This window comes from Argopecten irradians, chromosome 5, assembly GCF_041381155.1.
Source record: "Argopecten irradians isolate NY chromosome 5, Ai_NY, whole genome shotgun sequence".
Lineage (NCBI taxonomy): Eukaryota > Metazoa > Mollusca > Bivalvia > Pectinida > Pectinidae > Argopecten > Argopecten irradians.
This window is the reverse complement of record NC_091138.1, coordinates 14412270-14439340: the sequence shown is the minus strand read 5'-3', so window position 1 is coordinate 14439340 and position 27071 is coordinate 14412270. Positions and strand designations below refer to the sequence as shown.

Sequence of the window (27071 nt, the reverse complement as noted above, 5' to 3'; positions counted from 1 at the left end):
ACTGTGCGTATCAGAGCGAGACGGATGTCAACTGACTACCCGTGTGCGATTTCGTTTCTTTCTTCGCAATCGTCGTATAGTTTGCTTTTGTCTGATGTGCAACGATTAATTGTTCATGTGAAATACATTGACCAAAGGATATGGGGTAAGTTATACCGCAATAGACTTGTCAATTTGTCAATACGAATACCACAATAGACGCTTGTCGATCAATCAGCTGTTTCAGTGTGTTTGGTCATTCTGACAGTTTCAGCTATGCATCCCCGAAGGTGCGCATTTACTAATTAACCAGCAATGTTGTATATGTTTCAATGTTTATGCTAAATAGTTGCATTGACCTTGATTTCATAATCCTATTTTATATTCAACTCCATCATGATGTAAATATAAGCTTCTGAGCTAGGCTACTGATGCTGGAGGGCATTCTTTTGCAGGAATATTGTGCAATAGGCTACAGTAACTGTTTAGGCCTAGTTAAACCTCTGTACAATTCCAAGATTATTTCATCCTTGCTAGATGTAAATAAAGTGGATATATGGCAACATGTCAGATATTTTTTTTATGTTTGATTTCAAGAAAATATATATATATATATTTTTTATTTTAAAATAAAGAAATTTATTACATTCTTATATCTACTGTTACCATTCACAAGACATTGAGTTCATAATTTGTGAACAGCTGTAAATTTTTCTTTCAAAAAAGACCTTCATATTTTTATATGAAAAGATAATGTCTCTCAAGTTATTTCATGGGGTTAAAATTCATTACCAAATTGGTACCATATTCTACCCAATAGACGCCCATGTCCCTATAAGGGCCCCTTCCAATTTTTGAGGCCTCAATTTCACTGGGGGTTTTGAGATCCCAAAACCACATGGGTAAAGTACCCCCTGGGTGTTTATTGGGTTGAATACGGTAAATGATGTAAAACAAGTACGATTAAAGATGCTCCACTGCTGACAGAGCATAAATGATATTCATCATTTGAACAATAATTAGTGTTTAATCGTGTTTACATAAGTCTAATTAACACAAAAAATAATATAAAATAATTTATTTTGCCTTTGGGTCATGCGCAATCAGTACTTCATTCCTGTAGGATATAGTGCCACGGAATTTTTTTTCGGGATGCAATTAATTATTTTTTATATTTTTAACTTTAAGTAAAATTAGAAGCTCAAACTTTTCAACGGTGGTAATGGTGTAAAGTAAGTAACTTTTGTTACTGAAGAAAAATACTAAATTGTCTGCTGCTGTTTTTGATAGTGAAAAAATACCATTTGTCAGCGGTGGAGCATCTTTAAGTGCATACAAATGTTTTGATAAGTGTTTGCATAATCATGACTTTGCTCCATTAGCAGTAATAGGCACCAATTGTAGATCTAAAGATGGCAACATTATCTGTCAAAAAGTCTTTTGAGCTACAATTTTGCAGCTAATTGTAATAATGCGGCTTAAAGTAAAGAAAGCATATTTGCCGTGACAGATTAGTGTACCATGAGCATGGAAAGAGTTTTTAAAAAAAAATTAAATGTTTTTTGTCCACAACTTATATTCTAGTTCCCTAATAAGCGCCCCCTTTTTTTATAATTTTTAGCTCACCTGCCCAAAGGCTATATGCATCGTATATAGTAAATTAATTATGATGGTGATCTGAGAGCACTTTTTGCCTACAGCTATTTCTATCTATGCTCTACGCATACAATCAATTTTCCTTTTCCCCTGTAACATAAATTTGATTAATAAATGACAGTTACATACATAGGTACACAGAAGTTTTAACATAAAAAGTCATCATATATATACATGTATTGTACATCTACTGTGCATGCATGCTTATAACTGGAGTAAAACAACTGCAGAGATAAAAATAGATAATGTGCATGATATAGAATATTAGGTGTACCTTTTCTATGTATAATATCATCAACAATTGCTTTGTGCGAAACACTCCTGACAAAGAAATATTATGATTTTCCCTATTTAAACATACTGTACACTATGCTACATGGATTTTTAAAAAATCAATAAGATTACATCAAAGAGATAAGAAGACCTATTTATATCCTTTCTAAGATATTTTCTATGTTAAGAGGATTCAGCTATTTGTTTAATATAAAGTTGTGAGGACTTAAATATGTTTATGCCACACCATGAAAAGAGGACACTTTACCCCAGTAGTGTTACGGTACCTACATTTGTCTCATTCCGTCACGTCTTGTCCTAAATTCATGTTTGGAGTTGGTTCATGTTTGGAGTTGGCCAGGGGTGTTTTATGCCATACACACATTTCTATTTGAATAAGTGCGAGTTGATTTAAAATTCTTTTATCACTGTAACACTTAATTGTGGGTATGCCATACCTGTTTATGTTGGCATCCATGGCCATCAGTCTTTCTTGATAGAATAGAGCCTATTTAATTTTTCAAAATCAATATTAAATTTTCATCTGTTTTGTAATGCAGCTTTGCTGAACATCCGTCATCAAATGTAGATAAAATAGAGATGAGTTCTATCTTTTTAGCCAACCATCATCAGATGGTGGGCTATTCAAATCCCTTTTCGTCCGTGGTCCGTCTTCCATCCTTCTGTCTGTATGTCCTATCCGTTGACAATTCTTGTTACCGCTTTTTCACAGAAAGTACTGAAGGGATTTTTCTCAAATTTCATATGTAGGTTCCCCTAGGGCCCTTTTTGTGCATATTGCATTTTGGGACCAATCGGTCAATAAATGGTCGCCAGGCAGCCATCTTGGATTTTGATAGTTAAAGTTTGTTACCGCTTATGCTCAGAAAATACTGGAGGGATCTCTCTCCAATTTCACACATAGGTTCCCCTAGGGTCTAGTTGTGCATATTGCATTTTGGCACTGATCGGTCAACAAGATGGCCGACAGGCCACCATTTTGGATTCTGACAATGGAAGTTTGTTACGGCTATTTCTCAGAAAGTACTGAAGGGAGCTGTCTCAAATTTCATGTGCATGTTCCCCTTGGTCCCTGGTTATGCATATTGCATTTTGGTACCGATCAGTGAACAAGATGGCCGACAGGATGCCATCTTGGATTTTGACAATGTAAATTTTAGTAACGCTATTTCTCAGAAAGTACTGAAGGGATCTGTGTCGAATTGCACGTGCAGGTTCCCCTAGGGGTCTAGTTTTGCTAATCACATTTTGGGACCAATCGATGAACAAGATGGCCAACAGGCCACCATCTTGGATTTTGACAATTGAAGTTGTTACCGCTATTTCTCGAAAAGTCCTGAAGGGAGCTGTCTCAAATTTCATGTGCATGTTCCCCTAGGTCCCTGGTTATGCACATTGCATTTTGGTACCGATCAGTGAACAAGATGGCAGACAGGATGCCATCTTGGATTTTGACAATGTAAATTTTAGTAACGCTATTTCTCAGAAAGTACTGAAGGGATCTGTGTCGAATTGCACGTGCAGGTTCCCCTAGGGGTCTAGTTTTGCTAATCACATTTTGGGACCAATCGATGAACAAGATGGCCAACAGGCCACCATCTTGGATTTTGACAATTGAAGTTGTTACCGCTATTTCTCGAAAAGTCCTGAAGGGAGCTGTCTCAAATTTCATGTGCATGTTCCCCTAGGTCCCTGGTTATGCACATTGCATTTTGGTACTGATCAGTGAACAAGATGGCCGACAGGACGCCATCTTGGATTTTGACAATGGAAGTTTGGTAACGCTATTTCTTAGAAATTACTGAAGGGATCTGTGTCGAATTGCATGTGCAGGTTTCCCTGGGGGTCTAGTTGTGCTATCACATTTTGGGACCGATCGATGAACAAGATGGCCAACAGGACGCCATCTTGGATTTTGACAATTGAAGTTTGTTACTGCTTTTTCACAGAAAGTACTGAAGGGATCTGTCTCAAATTACATGTGCAGGTTCCCCTAGAGGTCTATCTGTGCATATTGCATTTATGACCGACAGGCTGCCATCTTGGAATTTGATAGTTGAAGCTTGTTACCACTATTTCACAGAAAGTACTGAAGAGATCTGTCTCAAATTTGATATGAAAGTTCCCCTAGGACCTTAGTTATGCATATTGCATTTTGGTACTGATCGGTCAAAAAGATGGCCGACAGTTATGCATATTGCATTTTGGTACTGATCGGTCAAAAAGATGGCCGACAGGTAACCATCTTGAATTTTGATAATTGAAGTTTGTTACTGTTAGATATCTAAGAAAGTACTTAAAGGATCTTTCTCAAATTTCAGATGTAGTGTTATGTAGTAAAATTTAAAAAAGCAGAGAAAAGATCCTTCTTTCTTTTATCAGACACAGATTATTCTTTGGTGGGCACCAAGATCCCTCTGGGATCTCTTGTTATGTAAATCTGTTCTTTGACTCACTGGATATTTCTCTATGACATATATATAATACCATGAGTATTGATTCTTCTAGGGTTGTTAATGACACATTGATTGCTTGTATTAAACAATATACCTGTAACAGTCATGGGAGATGGTGTTGTAGTGTTCACTTTATTTATATATATACAGTAATTTTCTACATACTGTATAACTCACATGAACTGTTACACCTATACATACTGCACAACTCACATGAACTGTTACACCTATACATACAGCACAACTCACATTAACTGTTACACCTATACATACAGCACAACTCACATGAACTGTTACACCTATACATACTGCACAACTCACATTAACTGTTACACCTATACATACTGCACAACTCACATGAACTGTTACACCTATACATACAGCACAACTCACATGAACTGTTACACCTATACATACTGCACAACTCACATGAACTGTTACACCTATACATACTGCACAACTCACATGAACTGTTACACCTATACATACAGCACAACTCACATGAACTGTTACACCTATACATACAGCACAACTCACATGAACTGTTACACCTATACATACAGCACAACTCACATGAACTGTTACACCTATACATACAGCACAACTCACATGAACTGTTACACCTATACATACTGCACAACTCACATGAACTGTTACACCTATACATACAGCACAACTCACATGAACTGTTACACCTATACATACAGCACAACTCACATGAACTGTTACACCTATACATACTGCACAACTCACATGAACTGTTACACCTATACATACAGCACAACTCACATGAACTGTTACACCTATACATACTGCACAACTCACATGAACTGTTACACCTATACATACAGCACAACTCACATGAACTGTTACACCTATACATACTGCACAACTCACATGAACTGTTACACCTATACATACAGCACAACTCACATTAACTGTTACACCTATACATACAGCACAACTCACATGAACTGTTACACCTATACATACAGCACAACTCACATGAACTGTTACACCTATACATACAGCACAACTCACATGAACTGTTACACCTATACATACAGCACAACTCACATGAACTGTTACACCTATACATACAGCACAACTCACATGAACTGTTACACCTATACATACAGCACAACTCACATGAACTGTTACACCTATACATACTGCACAACTCACATGAACTGTTACACCTTTACATACAGCACAACTCACATGAACTGTTACACCAATACATACTGCACAACTCACATGAACTGTTACACCTATACATACTGCACAACTCACATGAACTGTTACACCTATACATACAGCACAACTCACATGAACTGTTACACCTATACATACTGCACAACTCACATGAACTGTTACACCTATACATACAGCACAACTCACATGAACTGTTACACCTATACATACAGCACAACTCACATGAACTGTTACACCTATACATACAGCACAACTCACATGAACTGTTACACCTATACATACTGCATTACTCACATTAACTGTTACACCTACATAATATATTACACACATTAACTGTTTCAACTGTTACACCTACATACTAACTCACATTAACTGTCACACCTTCATACTGTATAACTCACATAAACTGTTACACCTAAATGCTGTAAAACTCACATTAATGGTTACACCTAAATAATATCTCACATTAACTATTACACCTAAATAATATCTCACATTAACTGTTACACCTAAATAATATCTCACATTAACTGTTACACCTAAATAATATCTCACATTAACGGTTACACCTAAATAATATCTCACATTAACTGTTACACCTAAATAATATCTCACATTAACTGTTACACCTAAATAATATCTCACATTAACTGTTACACCTAAATAATATCTCACATTAACTGTTACACCTAAATAATATCTCACATTAACTGTTACACCTAAATAATATCTCACATTAACTGTTACACCTAAATAATATCTCACATTAACTGTTACACCTAAATAATATCTCACATTAACTGTTACACCTAAATAATATCTCACATTAACTCTTTCACCTAAATAATATCTCACATTAACTCTTTCACCTAAATAATATCTCACATTAACTCTTTCACCTAAATAATATCTCACATTAACTCTTTCACCTACATACTGTATAACTTTCATTACCTGTTACATACATAATCTTCCAGTACACTGCCCTTCACATACATACAAAAAAAATAACATATTCTCTCTACACTTACTTATGTATAGTGCAATAAACCATGCTTCTCCAGCATTGCTCTTTATGCTGCACTTCGCATACAAACATTAAAATATATTAAAACCTCTATATACTGCCCTTCACTTACATACAGTAAAATCTCTATATACTGCCCTTCACTTACATACAGTAAGACCTTTATATAGTGTCCTTCACTTCCATACAGTAAAACCTCTATATACTGTCCTTCACTTCCATACAGTGAAATCTCTGTATGCTGCCTTTAACTTCCATACAGTAAAACCTCTATATATGGCCCTTCACTTACATACAGCAAAATCTCTATATACTGTCTTTAACTTCTATACAGCAAAACGTTACATACGGCCCTTCACTTACATACAGTATAATTTCTATATACTGACTTTAACTTCCATACAGTAAAACCTCTATATACGGCCCTTAACTTACATACAGTAAAATCTCTATATACTGTTCTTTATTTCCATACACTTAAACCTCTACATTCTGCCCTTCATTTACATAGCAAAATTCTTATATACTGCCATTTACTTCCATACAGTAAAACCTCTATATAGTGTCCTTCATTTATATACAGTAAAACCTCTATATTCTGTCATTCACTTACATACAGTAAAACCTCTATATACTGCCCTTCACTTCATACAGTAAAACCTCTATATAGTGTCCTTCATTTATATACAGTAAAACCTCTATATTCTGTCATTCACTTACATACAATAAAATCTCTATATACTGCACTTCACTTACATACAGTAAAACCTCTATATACTGTCCTTCATTTACATACAGTAAAATCTCTATATAGTGTCCTTCCCTTACATACAGTAAAACTTCTATATTCTATCCTTCACTTACAAACAGTAAAACCTCTATTATCTGTCCTTCACGTCCATATGGTAAAACCTCTTTATACTGTCCTTCATTTCTATAGAGTAAAACCTCTATATACTGTCCTTCACTTACAAACAGTAAAACCTCTTTATTCTGTCCTTCACGTCCATATGGTAAAACCTCTATATAGTGTCCTTCCTTTACATGCAGTAAAACTTCTACATACTGACTTTCACTTCCATACAGTAAAACCTCCATAAAGTGTCCTTCACTTACATACAGTAAAACCTCTATATACTGTCCTTCACTTACATACAGTAAAACCTCTATATACTGTCATTCACTTACAAACAGTAAAACCTCTATATACTGTCATTCACTTACATACAGTAAAACCTCTATATACTGCCCATATTTCATACAGTAAAATCTCTATATACTGTCATTCACTTACATACAGTAAAACCTCTATATACTGCCCATATTTCATACAGTAAAATCTCTATATATTGTCATTCACTTACATACAGTAAAATCTTTATATATTGCCCTTCACTTCATACAGTTAAATTTCTATATAGTGTCCTTCACTTACATACAGTAAAACCTCTATATACAGCCCTTCACTTACATACAGTAAAACCTTTATATATTACCATTCACTTCATACAGTAAAACTTCTATATAGTGTCCTTCACTTACATACAGTAAAACCTCTATATACCGCCCATATTTCATACAGTAAAATCTCTATATAGTGTCCTTCCCTTACATGCAGTAAAACCTGTATATACTGTCATTCACTTACATACTGTAAAACCTCTATATTCGTTCTATCGTGTCCATATGGTAAAACCTCTATATAGTGTCCTTCCCTCACATACAGTAAAACCTCTAAATATTGCCCTTCACTTCATACAGTAAAACCTCTAAATTAAATAGTGTCCTTCCCTTACATACAGTAAAATCTCTATATAGTGTCCTTCCCTTACATGCAGTAAAACCTCTATATACTGCCCTTCACTTCATACAGTAAAACCTCTAAGAACTGTCATTCACTTACATACAATAAAATCTCTATATACTGTCCTTCATTTACATACAGTAAAATCTCTATATAATGCCCTTCACTTACATACAGTTAAACCTATATTTACTGTCCTTAACTTACATACAGTAAAACCTTTATATATATTGTCCTTCACTTCTATAGAGTAAAATCTCTATATAGTGTCCTTCCCTTACATACAGTAAAACCTCTATATTCTGTCCTTCACTTACAAACAATAAAACTTCTATATTCTGTCCTTCACGTCCATATGGTAAAACCTCTATATACTGCCCTTCATTTCTATAGAGTAAAACCTCTATATACTGTCCTTCACTTACAAACAGTAAAACCTCTATATTCTGTCCTTCACATCTATATGGTAAAACCTCTATATAGTGTCCTTCCTTTACATGCAGTAAAACTTCTAGATACTGACTTTCACCTCCATAAAGTGTCCTCCACTTACATACAGTAAAACCTCTATATACTGTTCTTCACTTACATACAGTAAAACCTCTGTATACTGCCTTTCACTAACATACATTAAAACCTCTATATTCTGTCTTTCAGTTCATACAGTAAAACCGCTATATATTGCCCTTCACTTCATACATTAAAACCTCTATATACTGCCCTTCACTAACAGACAGTTAAACCTCTATATACTGCCCTTCACTAACATACAGTAAAACCTCTATATACTGCCCTTCACTTACATACAGTAAAACCTCTATATACGGCCCTTCATTTACAAACAGTAAAATCTCTATATACTGCCCTTCACCTACATACAGTAAAATATCTATATACTGGCATTCACTTACATGCAGTAAAATCTCTATATACTGTCCTTAACTAACATACAGTAAAACCTATATATACTGTCAATCACTTCCATACAGTAAAACCTCTATATTCTGTCCTTCACGTCCATATGGTAAAACCTTTATATAGCGTCCTTCCCTTACATACAGTAAAACCTCTATATACTGCCCTTCACTTCATACAGTAAAACCTCTAAGAACTGTCATTCACTTACATACAATAAAATCTCTATATACTGTCCTTCATTTACATACAGTAAAATCTCTATATAATGCCCTTCACTTACATACAGTTAAACCTATATTTACTGTCCTTAACTTACATACAGTAAAACCTTTATATATATTGTCCTTCACTTCTATAGAGTAAAATCTCTATATAGTGTCCTTCCCTTACATACAGTAAAACCTCTATATTCTGTCCTTCACTTACAAACAATAAAACTTCTATATTCTGTCCTTCACGTCCATATGGTAAAACCTCTATATACTGCCCTTCATTTCTATAGAGTAAAACCTCTATATACTGTCCTTCACTTACAAACAGTAAAACCTCTATATTCTGTCCTTCACATCTATATGGTAAAACCTCTATATAGTGTCCTTCCTTTACATGCAGTAAAACTTCTAGATACTGACTTTCACCTCCATAAAGTGTCCTTCACTTACATACAGTAAAACCTCTATATACTGTCCTTCACTTACATACAGTAAAACCTCTGTATACTGCCTTTCACTAACATACATTAAAACCTCTATATTCTGTCTTTCAGTTCATACAGTAAAACCGCTATATATTGCCCTTCACTTCATACATTAAAACCTCTATATACTGCCCTTCACTAACAGACAGTTAAACCTCTATATACTGCCCTTCACTAACATACAGTAAAACCTCTATATACTGCCCTTCACTTACATACAGTAAAACCTCTATATACGGCCCTTCATTTACAAACAGTAAAATCTCTATATACTGCCCTTCACCTACATACAGTAAAATATCTATATACTGGCATTCACTTACATGCAGTAAAATCTCTATATACTGTCCTTAACTAACATACAGTAAAACCTATATATACTGTCAATCACTTACATACAGTAAAACCTCTATATTCTGTCCTTCACGTCCATATGGTAAAACCTTTATATAGCGTCCTTCCCTTACATACAGTAAAACCTCTATATATTGCCCTTCACTTCATACAGTATAACCTCTATAGTATGTCCTTCACTTACATACAGTAAAATCTCTTTTAACTGCCCTTCACTTCATACAGTAAAACCTCTATATACTGTCATTCACTTACATACAGTAAAATCTCTATATACTGCCCTTCACTTGCATACAGTAAAACCTCTATATACTGCCCTTCACTTCCATACAATAAATCTCGATATACTGTCATTCACTTACAAACAGTAAAACCTCTATATACTGTCATTCACTTACATACAGTAAAACCTCTATATACTGTCCTTCACTTACATACAGTAAAACCTCTATATACTGTCATTCACTTACATACAGTAAAACCTCTATATACTGTCATTCACTTACATACAGTAAAACCTCTATATACTGCCCTTCACTTACATACAGTAAAACCTTTATATACTGTCCATCACTTCCATACAATAAATCTTGATATACTGTCTGACAGTTAAACCATCAAGAACCATTTCATTTTAATAATATTTAAATACTGTCTCGACAGTATACCACATACAAAAACCTCTAGATTCCTGTAATATACTGTAAACACATTGTTCGTACTGTTTGTCAATGTAATATATATGATCAATGTATTTTTTTTAGTGATTATATATGCCAGTATACAATGAATAAATCTTGATTTAAAGCTTCCCTGTAAACAAACATCTTTCCACTCTTAAAACATCTATTTTTAGATTGATAGTTTGACAATAAAGCAGAAGCTATTCTGTGTATTAGCCAGGACTGATGGTACATATTTACACCACTTGTGGTGTATTGGGTAACGTGCACTCAGTTCCACTAGCAGTAATCTTCAAGCCTGGGTAAAGGTCCCTAATACAATGCATGAAGTTTGACAAGTGCCAAGGTCCTTAGCCAAATGCTTGTGTACACTGTACCCAAAAACACAAGAATATGGTGTACCGCCTAAGGTTAAAGGCCAATGACCTTCCATTCACAGTTAAGGTCATAGCCTAGTTTGTAGTCATATGCATGGTCATTATTACAGGAAATATCTCGTCATTTAGGCTAAAATGATATATTAGGATGAGGTGCTTTACAGGTTACAGATATTCTATGGCTTAGTTATCTACTGTACATCCATACAGTCTGGAGCTTTGATCATCAACATAACAGGATTTCATGAATCTAATCAGCACACAATAAGGTAAATAAAAAAACAAAACCAATGGAACACAAACACAGCTGCCTCTAAGTTATCCTTCTCTTTGGATTATAAATAATTACTTGTGTTGAACTGCTCTCCTATATCTGTCCAACTTAATCAATAAAATCAGGTGAAAATCCTGTACATAATAACATTACAGACTCCCGCATTGATTGAAGGGAATCAGTCAATGGATTACATAGTCCATGTCTTAGATAAAAGAGGCTCACAACTTACATGTTCAGAGGAACAGCAGTGAAATAGAGGAATATTATAGATAATTGGGTAAATAGGGTTTAGTTCAGTGAATAAATAGATAATGTAATATCTGGAGCTAACAAATGCGATGTAAGTGCAGTTAATTTGATAACATGTAGACAAGATTTGTTTTGAAGTCCAGTGTGCCCTTGTAATAGACATTGTTGATTTATTGTGAGCAATTGTAAACAAATTGAATACATCGATGAGGTAGATTGGCACAGCAGTGAACTTGTAGACAGCATTGTCTAATCAAATAATTGTTCTATCTTATTTATAGGCATGTTAACTTCCCTTTATATTAATAAATGTTGAATAAGTTCATCGCAATCACACATGCACACAAAAATAAATGTTAAATAAGTTCATCGCAATCACACATGCACACAAAAATAAATGTTAAATAAGTTCATCGCAATCACACATGCACACAAAAATAAATGTTAAATAAGTTCATCGCAATCACACATGCACACAAAAATAAATGTTAAATAAGTTCGTCTCAAACACACATGCCCACAAAATTAATGAATAAAATAAAATAAAACAAAACAATAAATATTGGGTCTGTAAATAGTCTTGATATCAGGGTAGTAGTATATAATATCAGGTTAGTAGTATATATAATATATGGGTAGTAGTATATTGAATTGAAACATTGCTCTCGGTGAAGAATATAAGGTGATGTGCTAATCAAGGCTACCAAATTTAGTTCAAAACGTCAAATTTCAGAGAGGTGAAATGCACTAAAATTGCAATGATGTTTGAATTCTGGACAACCAAAGAGTGTCAGACCTTATGTTTTACCAAAATCGTGTTGGAATAAAGGTCAAAGATTGTTTCATTGGATAACATTGACCTTCATTCAGGGTCAAAAGGGACAAACAATTCTTTCAGTTAACATGAGAACCCATAGCCTTATATTTGTATATGTAGTGAGTTCAGTTTGGATCAAATAAGTCAATAACGAATAAGTCAGTAACCTACAATTTAAGTCCACCAATGTCTAATAGGCTGAATCTTTAAATAACTTACATTTTGAAGAAAGAATCCTATCTCAATATCTGAAACCATAGTGATTTAATATTGGAACTGATTTATACACATGTGTGACTACGGACATGACTAATGACTGACCTTCTTTCAAGTCATTTGATGCAATACATGTTTAAATATTTGACGGATTGCTTCGCAATATTATCAAAGAGGACTAAAGAGCTTGTATTTAATTCTTTAGCATACTCAGTGTTAAAGTTAATATCAATGTTTGATGAAGTGTAGTAAAATGACAGTTACGCAATTTGTTAAGTATCAAAAAATTGTCAACAAGCTTCCAAACATTTATGATAATCTGCACATATGTATACATTATAAAGTAGTTTAAATACTGCTCATAACAAATGGTACCACTTAAGTTGTCTAGGTGTTATTTAATATTTCATGTTGTGTTATAGCGCATTGGCATAATCCAAACAGATGTAGTATACCATTCGCACAAGTGCGCCGCTATGTACAGGTAAATCACACTTAGTTCTACATTAGTGACCATCTCTCATGGGGGTATTGAAGGACTCAGGATATCAATTTCTGAGTACATTCTTCTTCAGTGACTGCTTGTATATATATCCGTGCATTTAAATCGTGAACTTTGTCTATCATTATCAGATGGTCCGTCTAATTAAAATCCCTTATCAACATTAGCTGTACTATTTAATAGAATGTTTCGTTGTTTATAACTTCTAGCTTGTCGTATAGGTTTTTGTAGATACCTTGCAAAGCAGACGTATGCTTTGAAGGGCTTAAGGCATTTGATGCATACATTTTAGTCTAGAATTATTGCCATTTTGATGCTCAACTACACACTTTTTCAGAAGAAATTTACTATGCCTGATATATATTGTGAAAAGGTGAGTGTTTTAGCATAGATAAGAAAATCTGGTTCGTAGTTGGAGGTATATATATGTCGCTTATAGAATAATAAGACAACTTAAGCTGACAAATGGTAAATTTTCTCTATCAAAAAACAGGAGCAGACGATTTAATATTTTTCTTCAGTTACAAAAGTTACTTAATTTACACCATTACCACTTTTGAAAAGTTTGAGCTTCTAATTTTACTTCAAGATAAAAATATCAAAAATATTTAATTGCATCCCGAAAAAATTCCGTGGTACTATGTCCTATATAGAATGCAGTACTCGGATGCACCGAAAGCAAAATATTTTTTTTTAAATTAATTTTTTGTGTTAGTTAGACATATATATACACCATTAAACACCAATTATTTCTAATGATTGGTGTCATTTACGCTCTATCGGCGGTGGAGCATCTTTAAAGCTCAATTATAAGTATAATGCATTGATGAAAATATGATTAAGATTAAGCAGACTATGTGTAGTATTGTCATGGAACCTGATTGACAAAATGTTAATGATATTCTCTGTGCTGCAGAAATACTTTGCATGACATGACTCCAAATAATCTCTCAGTTTTTGAATCTGAGAAAGCTAGTTCTTACGAACTTGTTTTGAAATGTTATCGCGAAACTCGATAGCTGCGAAGACAGTTGCTGTACAGTTATCTTCTAGTATTAACGTCATATTCATATTGTATTGTTACAAAAAAAAATGAAAAAAATTAGCAATATGAATTTGCAGGACATACCATTTCCTTGACAATATATTGACACGAAATATTTATGTTTCGAAGGAAAATCTACGTGTTTCAATATGTAATATTTGTTAAGGTGGCCCCTAAAACAATTGATAAAAAAGCAACATTAACCAAAACAAACTGAAGACGACAACAAATTTAAGTTAAAAGTTTTTACGTTAGTTACATATAAGAAGGAGGCGACTTAAGTTTTTTTTTTTGCAATTTTGGAAGTCAGCCATTTTAACATGTAGGTTGGATTTGCTATTAAGTAAGCAAAATCACCTAATGTAACTTGTGTCATATATTTTGACATAAATCTATCGTTGTCTGTTTTGGATTTGTGCGATTGTTTTGAGAAATTAGGGCCAGTTTGGGTAAAATATGAAACAGCTATTAACCTCCTTAGGTGGGATGATTTAGTAGTGAAGGCATTTGCCAATCCTTCTAACCAATTGTGATAGGGGAAGCATGGGGAACATATCATTAAAAATCTAGGTCAACATCAAGAATAGGATTTCATAAATTAATTCGAATTAAGATTACGGTGCAGCAGTTTTGTTAAAATTTGAAATTTTTGTACCTTGATTTTACCTCCATATTTCTAAAATGCAATGCGAATGAAAAACATAAACAGTAGTATCAAGTCTAATTTTCAAAAATATGAAATCATGCTCATCAAGCGGAATACACTGATTTAGTCTAATAAAACTTTTTTTACAAAAAAAATCAAGTTTGTTCATCACAAAAACTACACACCCACTTACTATTTAAGTAGGTCACTAATTCTCTTTGATAAATGAATACAATATAATTAATAGCAGATACAGTAAAACATGTTTATAACAAAAACTCTTACAGCGAACTTATGATGATATCACAGTAATTCCATTCCCTGCCAAATTCCATATACAGTAATTTATTACCCATGTCTGTATAACAAACTATGTTTATAACGAAGTGATTTCGTTGGTCCCTAAATGTTCCTTATATCCTTGTTTTACTGTAGTACATATAACTTTGTTTTAGAATATCATGTTAATTGATTTAAAAATAATAAGATTAAATCTTACAAATGTTACTGCAGAACATCAAATTGTTAGATAAAAGCCACGCGAATCCTATTGCACTTCCCTTTACCTTTCCATGGCTTTTGTTGTCACACCTGTTTGGCCCTAGTGTAACATTAATTAAAATAATTACAATTAAAACCTAGTTTTGCTGTGTCTGTGATAGTGATTTCCATGCATACGTACCAATATAATAGTGCACTCCTTGTGTTCTTTAATGTTCAGGACCGAAATAACAATGACTTAACTGAAATTTCTTTCTTTCTTTCGTTCTTTTTTTTGAGAATGTTTTGGCTAATGCAGCTGAAAGCATCAAAGAAACTGGGAAAAGACACAAAGACTGTTAAACTCGTAATTAGTGCAGGGGGTAAAGACACAGTATAATAGAAGCTTAGTAATCATCTCCGAACAATGTACCTGGCAGAAGACAATGGTCGTTGGTTAACCAATAATGTAATATATCGCCTTGTGGATTTAACATGTGAAATCTGGGGCTGGTGCAGTGAGGTGTCACGAAAGGATGTGATTTGAGCTAACTTTTGATAGGAACTGCATGGACGCCACGACATTGGATGTGTACAACACGACTAAACCAGGCCATAATGTCAGAAATCAATAGCAAAATCAATTAGTTCAGCTGATTTTAAAGGTTGATAGACCCTCGACAAGATAACGCCATTCATTGTGTTTGATGTTGTATATGAAAGATTAAAGTACTGATAATGTATAAATATGCCATATATAAATGTGCATATTCACCCGACCTTTTGCTACACCAAATGTTGTTCTACGTGAGGTAGTCATTCATATCACAATTAGTAATGCTGTAGGTAGCAGGTTTCCTGTCTCATATGTCATATGTTTTTTGTATGTTTGACGTTGGAATAATGGACATGGATGAGTAGCCCTTTGCGATCTTGTTGGCTAGATCGAATTTCAAAATATTGTCTCAAATTACTCATTAGCCGATTAGCCAATAATAGTGCATTTAGCTCACGATACATGGATGTAATTTTCTACTGTTAAAAAAACAATAGCCAAATGTCAGAATTATGTTGTTTTCTGAATCCTGACGGATCTCTCCTATCCTTTATTTTTATTTGACATCTTTTGTTATTACAGTATTGGTGCTAAACAGAAAATAGACCATTAGCAATAGCCATTATCACTTCAATGTTGTAAATGTAGAACATTCGGGGTTATAGAGTATAAGAATATTTAAATAACAAAAGTTTGTACTGATTCAGATAGAGATAAAAAAAAACTATTTCGTGCAAAAATATGATAGAAAACAGTTATTTGACAGGAAAACATTCTAGAATATAGCGTGATCAAGTTGTGATCCCCTAAAAAAAACCGAGTAAGAGTTGTAAGAACACTTTTTATTTCTATTACCCGATTTTATAATTAAGTTTCGTATTATGCATACAAATAGCTGCTATTGCGGCAGTACTAATACTTCAGATGTATAAAAGATTTTATTGATGCTATCAGTGTTAAGTGTTGATTTTCATTTGGGGTTTCACTGGAAGTTACATATATAAGATCTTTAACGCTCATTAACACTATATATGTGTTGATATCTCTTGACATAGACTGTAACCTATGGGAGACACCTGGTGGAGTTATAGCACCATTAAAAAAACTCGGCGTTCAGATATCTGCTGCTTGTAATTAGGTCTGGTGCATCCTGGTGTTAGTTAGATAATACTTTGTAAGAAAGGCTTTTCTTCATAGAAATATGACTAACTCGTACATTAAATGTCATGGTTTCTTTTCTTCTTATTGCAACGTTGATAACAGTACCCATAAGCATTTGGAGTAATGCAATCTAAAGTTTCTTAAACATGATTGGTTGAAAGTATTAAGACAGTTTCATTTTCTCTATATCTATATAAACCTGCCAGAGAATGTTTCTAGATCAATTATATACTAGAATGTGTATATTTAATCCACTGCCGGGCTTACCATAATTGATTACTGACACCGTCATGGCAGTACGGATAGCGGTGCTAGATACTTAGAATAATTTTTAGTCTTCTTTGCCAATCCGAATCTGTATAAAATCACTACATGCTTTAGCATTTAGAACACTTTCTTTCTTAATTATGCAGGCTACAGTATAATTTGCCCTAAACTTTGCCGAATACACATGACTGCTACAGCATGCGTGTTTGCCGTTTGTATTTCAGAGACGTGTTGCGTAAATGTGGCCTTTTTCTGACAGGAAATCGAGGTACACCCAACAACGGGGACTCTAGGTGTGTGTGTATAGGATGGCCGTTTATTGATATACTCTGTATACTGTTCATCCTGGTTATTCTGTTTAATATCATTGTATATATGATGCTTAATATTGACTTGTTTTTTCTCTCCATTCCAGAGTACTCCCAAAGTGGAACAGCTGTATGGCGAACCATTCGTGGGACTTCACACTGTGCGTAGAAAGTAAATTATATCTCATTCGACCAATGACTAAACTGTGTTTTTCATCCATATTTTCAATAAGTTTAGCTGAGTTCTTCAGCAGTAACAATTTAAAAACCATTAACGAAACTGTTCAAAAATGGCAGAATTCCAGAGCAGCTCACGAAAAAAGAAAAAACGATCTCAAAGTATATCTTCTTCGTCCTCGTCTTCCTCAAATGACTTTACCCTCGATTCATCATCATCTACGTACTCTATGCCCCCTGCCCCTGATGGCGGATGGGGCTGGGTTGTTGTGTTAAGTTCCTTTATGATAATGCTGATAAGTGATGGATTTGCCTTTTCATTTGGAGTGCTTTATGCAGAATTACTGGAAGTTTTTCAAGAAAGCAAAAGTTACACATCATGGATTGCATCGCTCTTCTATGGCGTACCTCTTATCTGCGGACCGATTTCCAGCGCGCTAGCAACGAAGTATGGTTGCAGAAAAGTGCAACTTGCGGGAGGGATTATTGCATTTCTTGGCGTGTTTGCAAGTACTTTTGCAAATTCAGTTGCAATGCTATGTGTAACGCTCGGTATTATAGCTGGTTTTGGGATGTCGGTCGGTTACGTAACTTCTATAGTTATGGTAGCGTTTTATTTCGAGAAGAAGAGAGCTTTGGCGACTGGATTAGCTGTGTGTGGATCGGGTTTAGGTACATTTGTGTTTGCGCCGCTTATTGAATATTTAATAGAACATTATACATGGAGAGGGTCTTTTCTTATTCTAAGTGGTGTCACTTTGAATTTGGTTGTGTGTGGCACTTTACTTCGACCTCTGAAGTTTTCACCACAAGAACAGTGGAGAAGAAAGCTGGAAGCATTCGAAAAATTGTCGAAAACAGTTTCAAGGTCAATATCAAAAACCAGTCTTTCGGATTTTCCTCGTAGTAGACATACCAGTCATACGGATGATGCTGATTCCGACTCAGACACGCCGGACTTGGAACATATGAGTTACTCGCAAGTACAGCTTCCAACGTATATCCAAAATGAACTTAAATATGCACCAGATAATTTAGTCGTCGAAGTGACGAAAAATGGCAAAGGCTGGCAGCATGTTCTCCGGACGAAGCATCCAAGCGCTGCTGGATGCAGTTCTTCAATGAACAATGTCACTAACTCTTCTTTAAATCAAAGTGGTATAAACAATAGTAGCAGAGAGAACGGCCATCTACTGAATACTTGTAACGGCTATAATGTCGAACCTAAAATATCTCTGTTGGATAACGGAAGCATATGGAAGAGAGATAATCAAAGGCGAAAGCGACAAATATTCCACTATTACCCACTCCACAGGAAAGATCTATTTTACAGAGGCAATCTTATGAAAGTTCCTCACTTTGAGGTCCGTTCTTCTAGTTGTCCAGAGCTCAATCTTGGTGCCATAGATGAGGAAAGTTCAGAAGCAGGAGATTTTTGCAGTGTCACCAACCTTTTGAGATTCCCGATTCACACTATAAAAGTTTTCAAAGCCATGTTTGACGTAACAATTTTAAGAATTCCTGTTTTTATCTTGTTTTTGTTTTCCAATTTTATGTTATACTTTTGGTATGATGTGCCGTATGTTTTCATCGTGGATAGAGCAAAGGAATTCGGTATATCGGAGGATAGAAGCTCATTGATAATATCAAGTCTTGGAATCGCCAACACATTCGGACAGATTTTGTATGGGATTGTAGGTGATCGCGACATCAATTTGGAAGTTCTCTACGGGATTTCTTTGGCTGTTGCTGGACTAAGTGTAGCGTTAGTGCCCGTCTTTGTTGATCAGGTTGCTCTCTGCATATTGGCCGCATGTTATGGAATTTTCGTTAGTGCTAATTATGTGCTTAGCACAGTACTCTTAGTGAAGTACTTGGGTATGGATAAATTGACGAATGCTTATGGATTGACCATGCTTTTACAAGGAGTGGCCAATATGATAGGACCACCTGTTGCTGGTAAGCTGAATGTGAATTATAATATTGAAGTATTTAATTCTGGTTTTGAATTTTTAAATTACAATTTCAACGCTTTAGATATCAAATGATAATTAAACTATACATTACCAGGTGTATTTCAATACATGTAATTATATAACAGACAAAATTTCATATATTCTGTTCTGGTCGATATGATAGTATCATAGATATATACAATAAGCTGCCTACAAAGACCAGCGAAGGGACAAGGGAAAAGTGGTCTCTATAGCCAAGGGGTTTTTATACACATAACAGAGCCATTTGAAACCCTCAATAAGCAGATGGTCGCTTAGGCAGGTTTCACTGTAATATTTCATCTATTAAGAGTGCCATCTAAACGATATTGATCAAGTACTGGTGCACTATACATGTAGAATTTATTTTTTCTTTTGATTTGTAGGAAAACTGTATGACGACTCTGGAAGTTATGACAACACTTTTTTGGCTGGTGGGACTTTCATCGCAGCATCAGGATTTCTACTTTTATTGGTACCTGTTTTCAAATCTTTTAGAGAAGTCGTTTGGAAATACCGAGAAGAAACACCACACAAAACTTATTCAGGTACCTCGAATGGACCGACAACGTGTGAAGGGGAGGCAGTGCCTCTGAAGGAAGAACTACAAGATGAAACTCCAAAAGTTTTTACGGAAATCGCAATTACCGAAATAGAAACTGTTGTGTAAAGAGTCATTAAAGATTGTAATTGATGATTTGATAGATATCCAAAGTGCTCTGGGTTGTAGAAAGGAATCAAAATAGCAACTTTCATAAACATCATTCAATACAAAAAGAAAACATGATGTATCGATCAAAGTAGCGTCTATATTTTTGCGGATTTACAAATTGCGCTGCTTGGCTAACACAGTTTCACTAATTAATTTTCTCATTTCTAACCGTTGTTATATCCAATATGACGTGGCGGGTAATTTAAAGAATTTTGTACAGTATTTGCGACTGCAATGATAGAAGATATTGTTGTTATGATCGTTTAATTAGGATAAAATGCACATTTGACGGTCATCAAGTATTAATTATTCCATTCTTTGTGAATTTCGCGTGTTTTTCATCATCGTTTGATTATATGATATATGCAGTTTGGTAGATCTCAGTCCAATCGAAGCGAATAGTCTACCACGTGTGTTAGTATTTATCAGACATCCTGGCGAATATTACATAATTAGATCTCGAACACACTAGTGCATAGTCTTGATTTTTTTATGTGTTACGTAATGTTTCAGAACTATATACATAATGCAGTTCCCAAAGATTATAATTGGATGTTTAAAGATGCTCCACCGCTGACAAATGGTATTTTTTCACTATCAAAAACAGGAGCAGACGATTTAGTATTTTTCTTCTGTTACAAAATTTACTTGCTTTACACCATTACCACCATTGAAAAGTTTGAGCTTCTAATTTTACTTCAAGTTAAAAATAGGAAAAACAATTAATTGCATCCCGAAAAAATTCCGTGGCACTATATTCTATATGAAATGAAGTACTGATTGAACATGCACCAAAGGCGAAATAAATTATTTTATATTATTTTTTTGTGTTAATTAGGCATATATATACACGTTTAAACACAAATTATTGTTCGGATGATGAATATCATTTATGCTCTGTCGGCGGTGGAGCATCTTTAAACATATTTCCTTTGTAAATCGTCATATCCTTAAATCCATTGTTATAATTTGTTTTGTTGTTATATTGTGTTTCATATTTTGTTCATTTTATTAATTTCATATACATTGTTACACGCAATTTATTATTTCTTGAATCTGAACACCAGTATTCCTTTTCAAGTTAGACATTCACAATTATTATCACCCTGGCACGGTGTTTACGTTGGTAGCCATCTTATAGTGTTATGTAATCTGTATATGAGATTTTTTTCTCCTATATACACATACCTTTGATGTGTACACATACATGCAGCCAGGATTTTCGCAAGCCAATATCTTGCACCGCTTTGTATGTCTGTAGATATTCTATGTGTTTATTACGTAATCTCGATAATTGATGTACCGCTACTTTTACTTAGCAAACCAGTTCGATGTGTAATAGATACACAGTTTTAATACATAGTTTCCGTTATGTTAATGATGTTGTGTGTCATTCTATTTACTGTAGTATAACCAGTATAACACTTAACGTTTTATTTGTGTTAAAGATATTAAGTAATTTACTAAAAAAAATTCTGTAGCTTATTTAATTTGAATTGAGTAGAATCAAGTTCTGCCTTCGACATGATGTTCCAGATGTTTATTTCGTTCTAAACTGGCTGTTCTGTACCACCATTTGACTCCTAACAATGTGGGTTACCTTCCATACTTACTTTAACAACCAATAGACCTATGCAGACATTACTTTGATGTTCTATGATGAAGATGTCTGTGATAGATCGACTGAATCTCTGGAGTAAAACCTCACTTGGTTGTCATACTGTTCGACTTGCCTCCTCTTCTATCAGTATTCATTTATCGTGATAGGTATGAAGGTATCTAATATGCTATTGTGATATCAAACGTTTTATACTTTTCTAGTGCGCTTAGAAAGTCATATTTGTTTATTTTTTTATATTAATCGTATTTTTTTTAGATTGCTTCCTTTTTACCACGTTAAGCTGATTGTGATCGGACAGAATGCATCTCACCAATGTATTGCGTACACGTTCGTTCTTTTATCTCCACTTCTAAGATGTATTAAGGTCATGTAAATATATTGGGTAATATGATAAAACGGTTATTCCTGGTGTTATCCGTCTCTCGACATTTGTAATTGAAATACCTGTGTAGTCTAATCGATACACATTTATATAATATTATTGTTAGATGTCCCCAAATGAATTGGGGCGTGTTCCAATAGCTCGCCCGCTTTGGTATATGTAGATAAGGACAATTGATTACATAGCTAAATTAGGTCGTGTTACTCAAACTCGTCTTTGTCTCGTCCCGTCCCATGGGACAATAATGTCTTAATTGCATAACTAGATTTGCAGAATATAAGGCTTAACCAAACATCGGAAGGTTAAAACAAGAGTACCCACCTCAAACGTTATTCTGTTCAGAGGTCTGTTATGTAATGGCGTGGAGGTTACATATTATTGATTTACTACACTCACATCTGCTAACAGGAGCAACGCAGAACAATATGTCTGATAATAAATTCGGAATAACGACGGACACTGCCAAAAATTATTGACGAAACCTGAGAGAGATAATGTTTTATACAATGGGTTTTTTTATGTACGCTAGGTTGTGGTTATTGATCGGACGGGGTTATTACTGTGCTATTTTATGGATTAGGTAAAAAGACGAAATAGATGTGTTGCCAGTCCTACAAAGATAACGTGAATCCTTCATTAAATACATATAGTTGGGGTTACCAAGTTAGATTTAGTTTGATTTTGTGTATTGCTTTAAAATGAGATAACACAATGTATTCACAAAAGAGGGCTGTTTCGGATTATCAGATTTTTCTGTCATCTGCAACGCAAGGGTGACACTTGGGTATCATGTTGACGTCGGTGTCGGCGTGTGAGTCCGGGAAACGGTTTACGTGCGATAACTTTAGTACTTATCGTCCAATTTCATTCTTTATATCAATGTGAGCTTGGGTGACTTCGATACTGGTCAAAATCCGTCAATATTTGCAATAGTTATGGGACTTTAAAATCATTAAAACATATAAATCCATGGTTTCCGCTCGTTAACTTGAATATTTATTATCCAATTTCAACCAAATTTCTTGTATTGTTTTATATCAATCAGATCTAGGATGGCTTCGATACTGGTCAAAATCCGTCAATATTTGCAAGAGTTACAGGACTTTATAATCGTCTACACAGATAAATCTATGGTTTTCGTTCGATAACTTTAGTTTAGTAGGTATAGCCCAATTTCAACCAACTTTGGTATATTGCTTTATATCAATGAGATGTCGGAGTGGTTTAATGCAGGTCAAAATCTATCAATATTCGCAAGAGTTACGGGACTTGATAACTTCACCTAATTATTTACAATATTTTCATCTATGAATAACTATTTTTTCGTGATGCATTGCAGGTGACACATCCACTTCCATGGAATACTTGTATACTTTTAGAGGACTTTTAATGGCCAGTGTTAATGTTGTTATTTTAATAGTTACCCCCACTGAATTGCCACTTAAATGTCATAAATTGAATTTAGATTTACAAATGTTTTATGATTATGAATAACATGTATTTCAATGTTACTTATGTTACATTCCATTTAGGGCGTTTATCATTTCGTTCTTGCCGTTGGTTTAGAGCACTGTATGTTGTACATAGAAGATATATGGCATCTTTCGTCTTGTATACATTTGTACGTGTACATGGAATCCCAAAGGATTTCATCATTAGCAATTTTATAACATGTTGTAAACCACAGAGCTCTCAACAGAGATTGTTATATACGACTCGTTTTTCATTTACGATACTTGCAAAGTTTTATCATCTAAATGACCTACTTTGAGGGGTTTGACCTGTTCAGAGAGGATATACCTAGTAACAAAAACAAAGAACACGGATTTAAAGGAAGCTTTTTTTGTAGTTATATATGCAATTAGCATGTGTCTATTTTCCCGCAACAAAACATGTTACGTTTAAAAGTTCTTTCTGGAAGAGTGTGTATCATTGTTTGAGTGAATTATTACTGTACATTCTAATATAGCCGAGTAGCTATAATACACACTGTGTTTTATCGTATTGTTTATGTTATTCTTTGTTTTGTATGGTTATTGTTGTAACTGGTTACCGACAAAATACCCCCAAGGTTATGCTGGCGTGTAATCTCAGTCTGTTACATATGATATTTAAACAGTCGTTAATCTTGCCTTCATGATTGTACTTCGATTAGATCTTTTAAGATTTCGAGAATCTCATTCTACTTTTACTGTCGATTTACCAGATAAATTATTTATATTATTTAACTAATTCTCTATTTGCATATTACAAGTTATCTGCCCTTGTGGGTTAGGTATTGGCTGTGACGACATGTATTTGCGAGCGTAACGTCATATTTTTCGGAGAAAACGGCGTGAATTCCGCTCACAAAATAACGGCGTACATTTTTCTAACAATGATACCTACTCGCAAGGAAGCTAACTCTTTAATATGCAAAGACGGAATAAGTACTGTAAAGTAGTATGTTTTAAAATTATTTTAGTCAATAGCAGAGTAACTGGTACTGCCAGTACACATTTACGTTAATTTATAATTTAATTTTGTTAATTTAAGATTTTCCATATTTTTTTTTGCATAATTTTAATTACCACGGATAGAACTTTGATGTTTATCGCCAAATATCCACCCTACGAACAATCGTTTCTTTGGCCTTGGTTTATCGTAATTGTTAATTACCTTTCATGTATATACGGACATTTGATAATGATTCGATGATAATAAAATTATTTAATTTATCAACTGTTGATTTCTAGTGTTTACATCCACATTTAAAGTATGTGTCTGTGGTATTGTTCAAGTAAAGATAGTTGATTTCAGAATATTATTGTTTGTAAAGTGATAGAAATACAAACAACCGTCGATAGAAGTCAGAGACAGCTCAACATGAATCATATCCCCATAGACATGATAGAATCTATTGATATATGACGCATCCTTACTTCTTTTGTATTGCATATTAAGATAGCTGTGTCTTGCATATATTGACACTCCCGATTAAATGTAAACAAAATTGATATTTCTCTAATCTAATTCTGTGATTTTGAATCAAAATTGCCACTTAGAAGAAAATAGTTTGGCTAGTTCCATTTGATTAATGGTTTGCATGGTGACATTTGATTTGGCATACGTCAGTCATTAAAATAATAAATTACTTGTCTAACTGGCTTCCGTATATTAAAGCACTGTCTGTCCCGACGGCCTCGAACACGTCGGGGTGAGATTAAGGATCATCGCTCTATTGTCAAACACATTGTAAGATCAGAATGACTTAATGAGTACACGGTAACGTATGTCCATTCATACACCACTATGAATGATAACGACGAGTCAAATGGCAGTGACGTTAGGATATCCAATTGTAAAGTAGGTAACAGATGCATGGATTTTATATTTCATTGCGTTTGTTCTGATTTATCACAGACTTGGATTACTTATTATAAAGTCTAATTGTATTATAAATCTAAAACCCTTGTTTTGTTTTTGTTGTCGCTGACATTTCAACATACGACAATAGATTAGTAGAACAACAGCTTGACAGGACAATACATAAAGTGCCTTTTGATAAGGTTACGTTATCGGCGCTAAACCATGGTAACGAGGCAAGGGCGTCAGCCGTCCGTCCGATAAACCATCAACAACTGGCATCTCCATAAGTGCAGATTTGAGGATGGGAACTGAAAATTGAAAAAATTCCGGGTTAAATCTTCAATACCACGATGCCAAAAGGGGTTAGCTACGATAACGTAGCTCTGAACGACGGACGGACGATTTCTGACATATTGGAACGGAGTGGAGGCAGGGTATGATTATACTTTCTAAAATTGGGTCACTTTAGCCTCATTGATGTGAGCGACATGTCCTTTGAAACATAAGTTATCAAACATATTTCATAGGTTATACGAGCAGTATCTACAAGTTACTGTAAGTTATATATCAGTTGTTTCTGCTTGATTCGCCAATTATTACAAACGACATTCATAAGTTGTCTTGATAGCAGGCAACGACTTTGAAGCATAAATTACTTATCTTTACCCCGCCTCTTTTAAAAAAGCGGGTAAGGAATCACTCCGGCGTCAGTGTCACCGTTAGTATGGGATTATGATATTATATGGACAATCAGCTAAAGGGAGATAACCAGGAGTTTGGTATGTAGTTGGTTAATGTTTGGTGAGCCACCATTATTTAGTGTTGCCTGGAGTAAATGCAATCCTTTAAAGTG

General features: G+C 34.5%; 1 protein-coding gene across 2 annotated transcripts; it reads left to right on the top strand.

Annotated features, from left to right (window-relative positions):
- On the top strand, positions 1-25587 carry LOC138322945 (monocarboxylate transporter 9-like). 2 transcript variants are annotated; one of them, XM_069267207.1, is made up of 3 exons: positions 1-145; positions 18092-20120; positions 20542-25587. In XM_069267207.1, exons 2-3 carry the CDS (start codon positions 18275-18277, stop codon positions 20823-20825), a joined length of 2130 nt encoding a protein of 709 aa, XP_069123308.1. In that variant the 5' UTR covers positions 1-145; positions 18092-18274; the 3' UTR covers positions 20826-25587. The 2 variants fall into 2 exon arrangements, with proteins under 2 accessions (XP_069123308.1, XP_069123309.1); XM_069267208.1 differs by lacking the exon at positions 1-145 and adding an exon at positions 13760-13894.
- The last annotated feature ends 1484 nt before the right edge of the window (positions 25588-27071 follow it).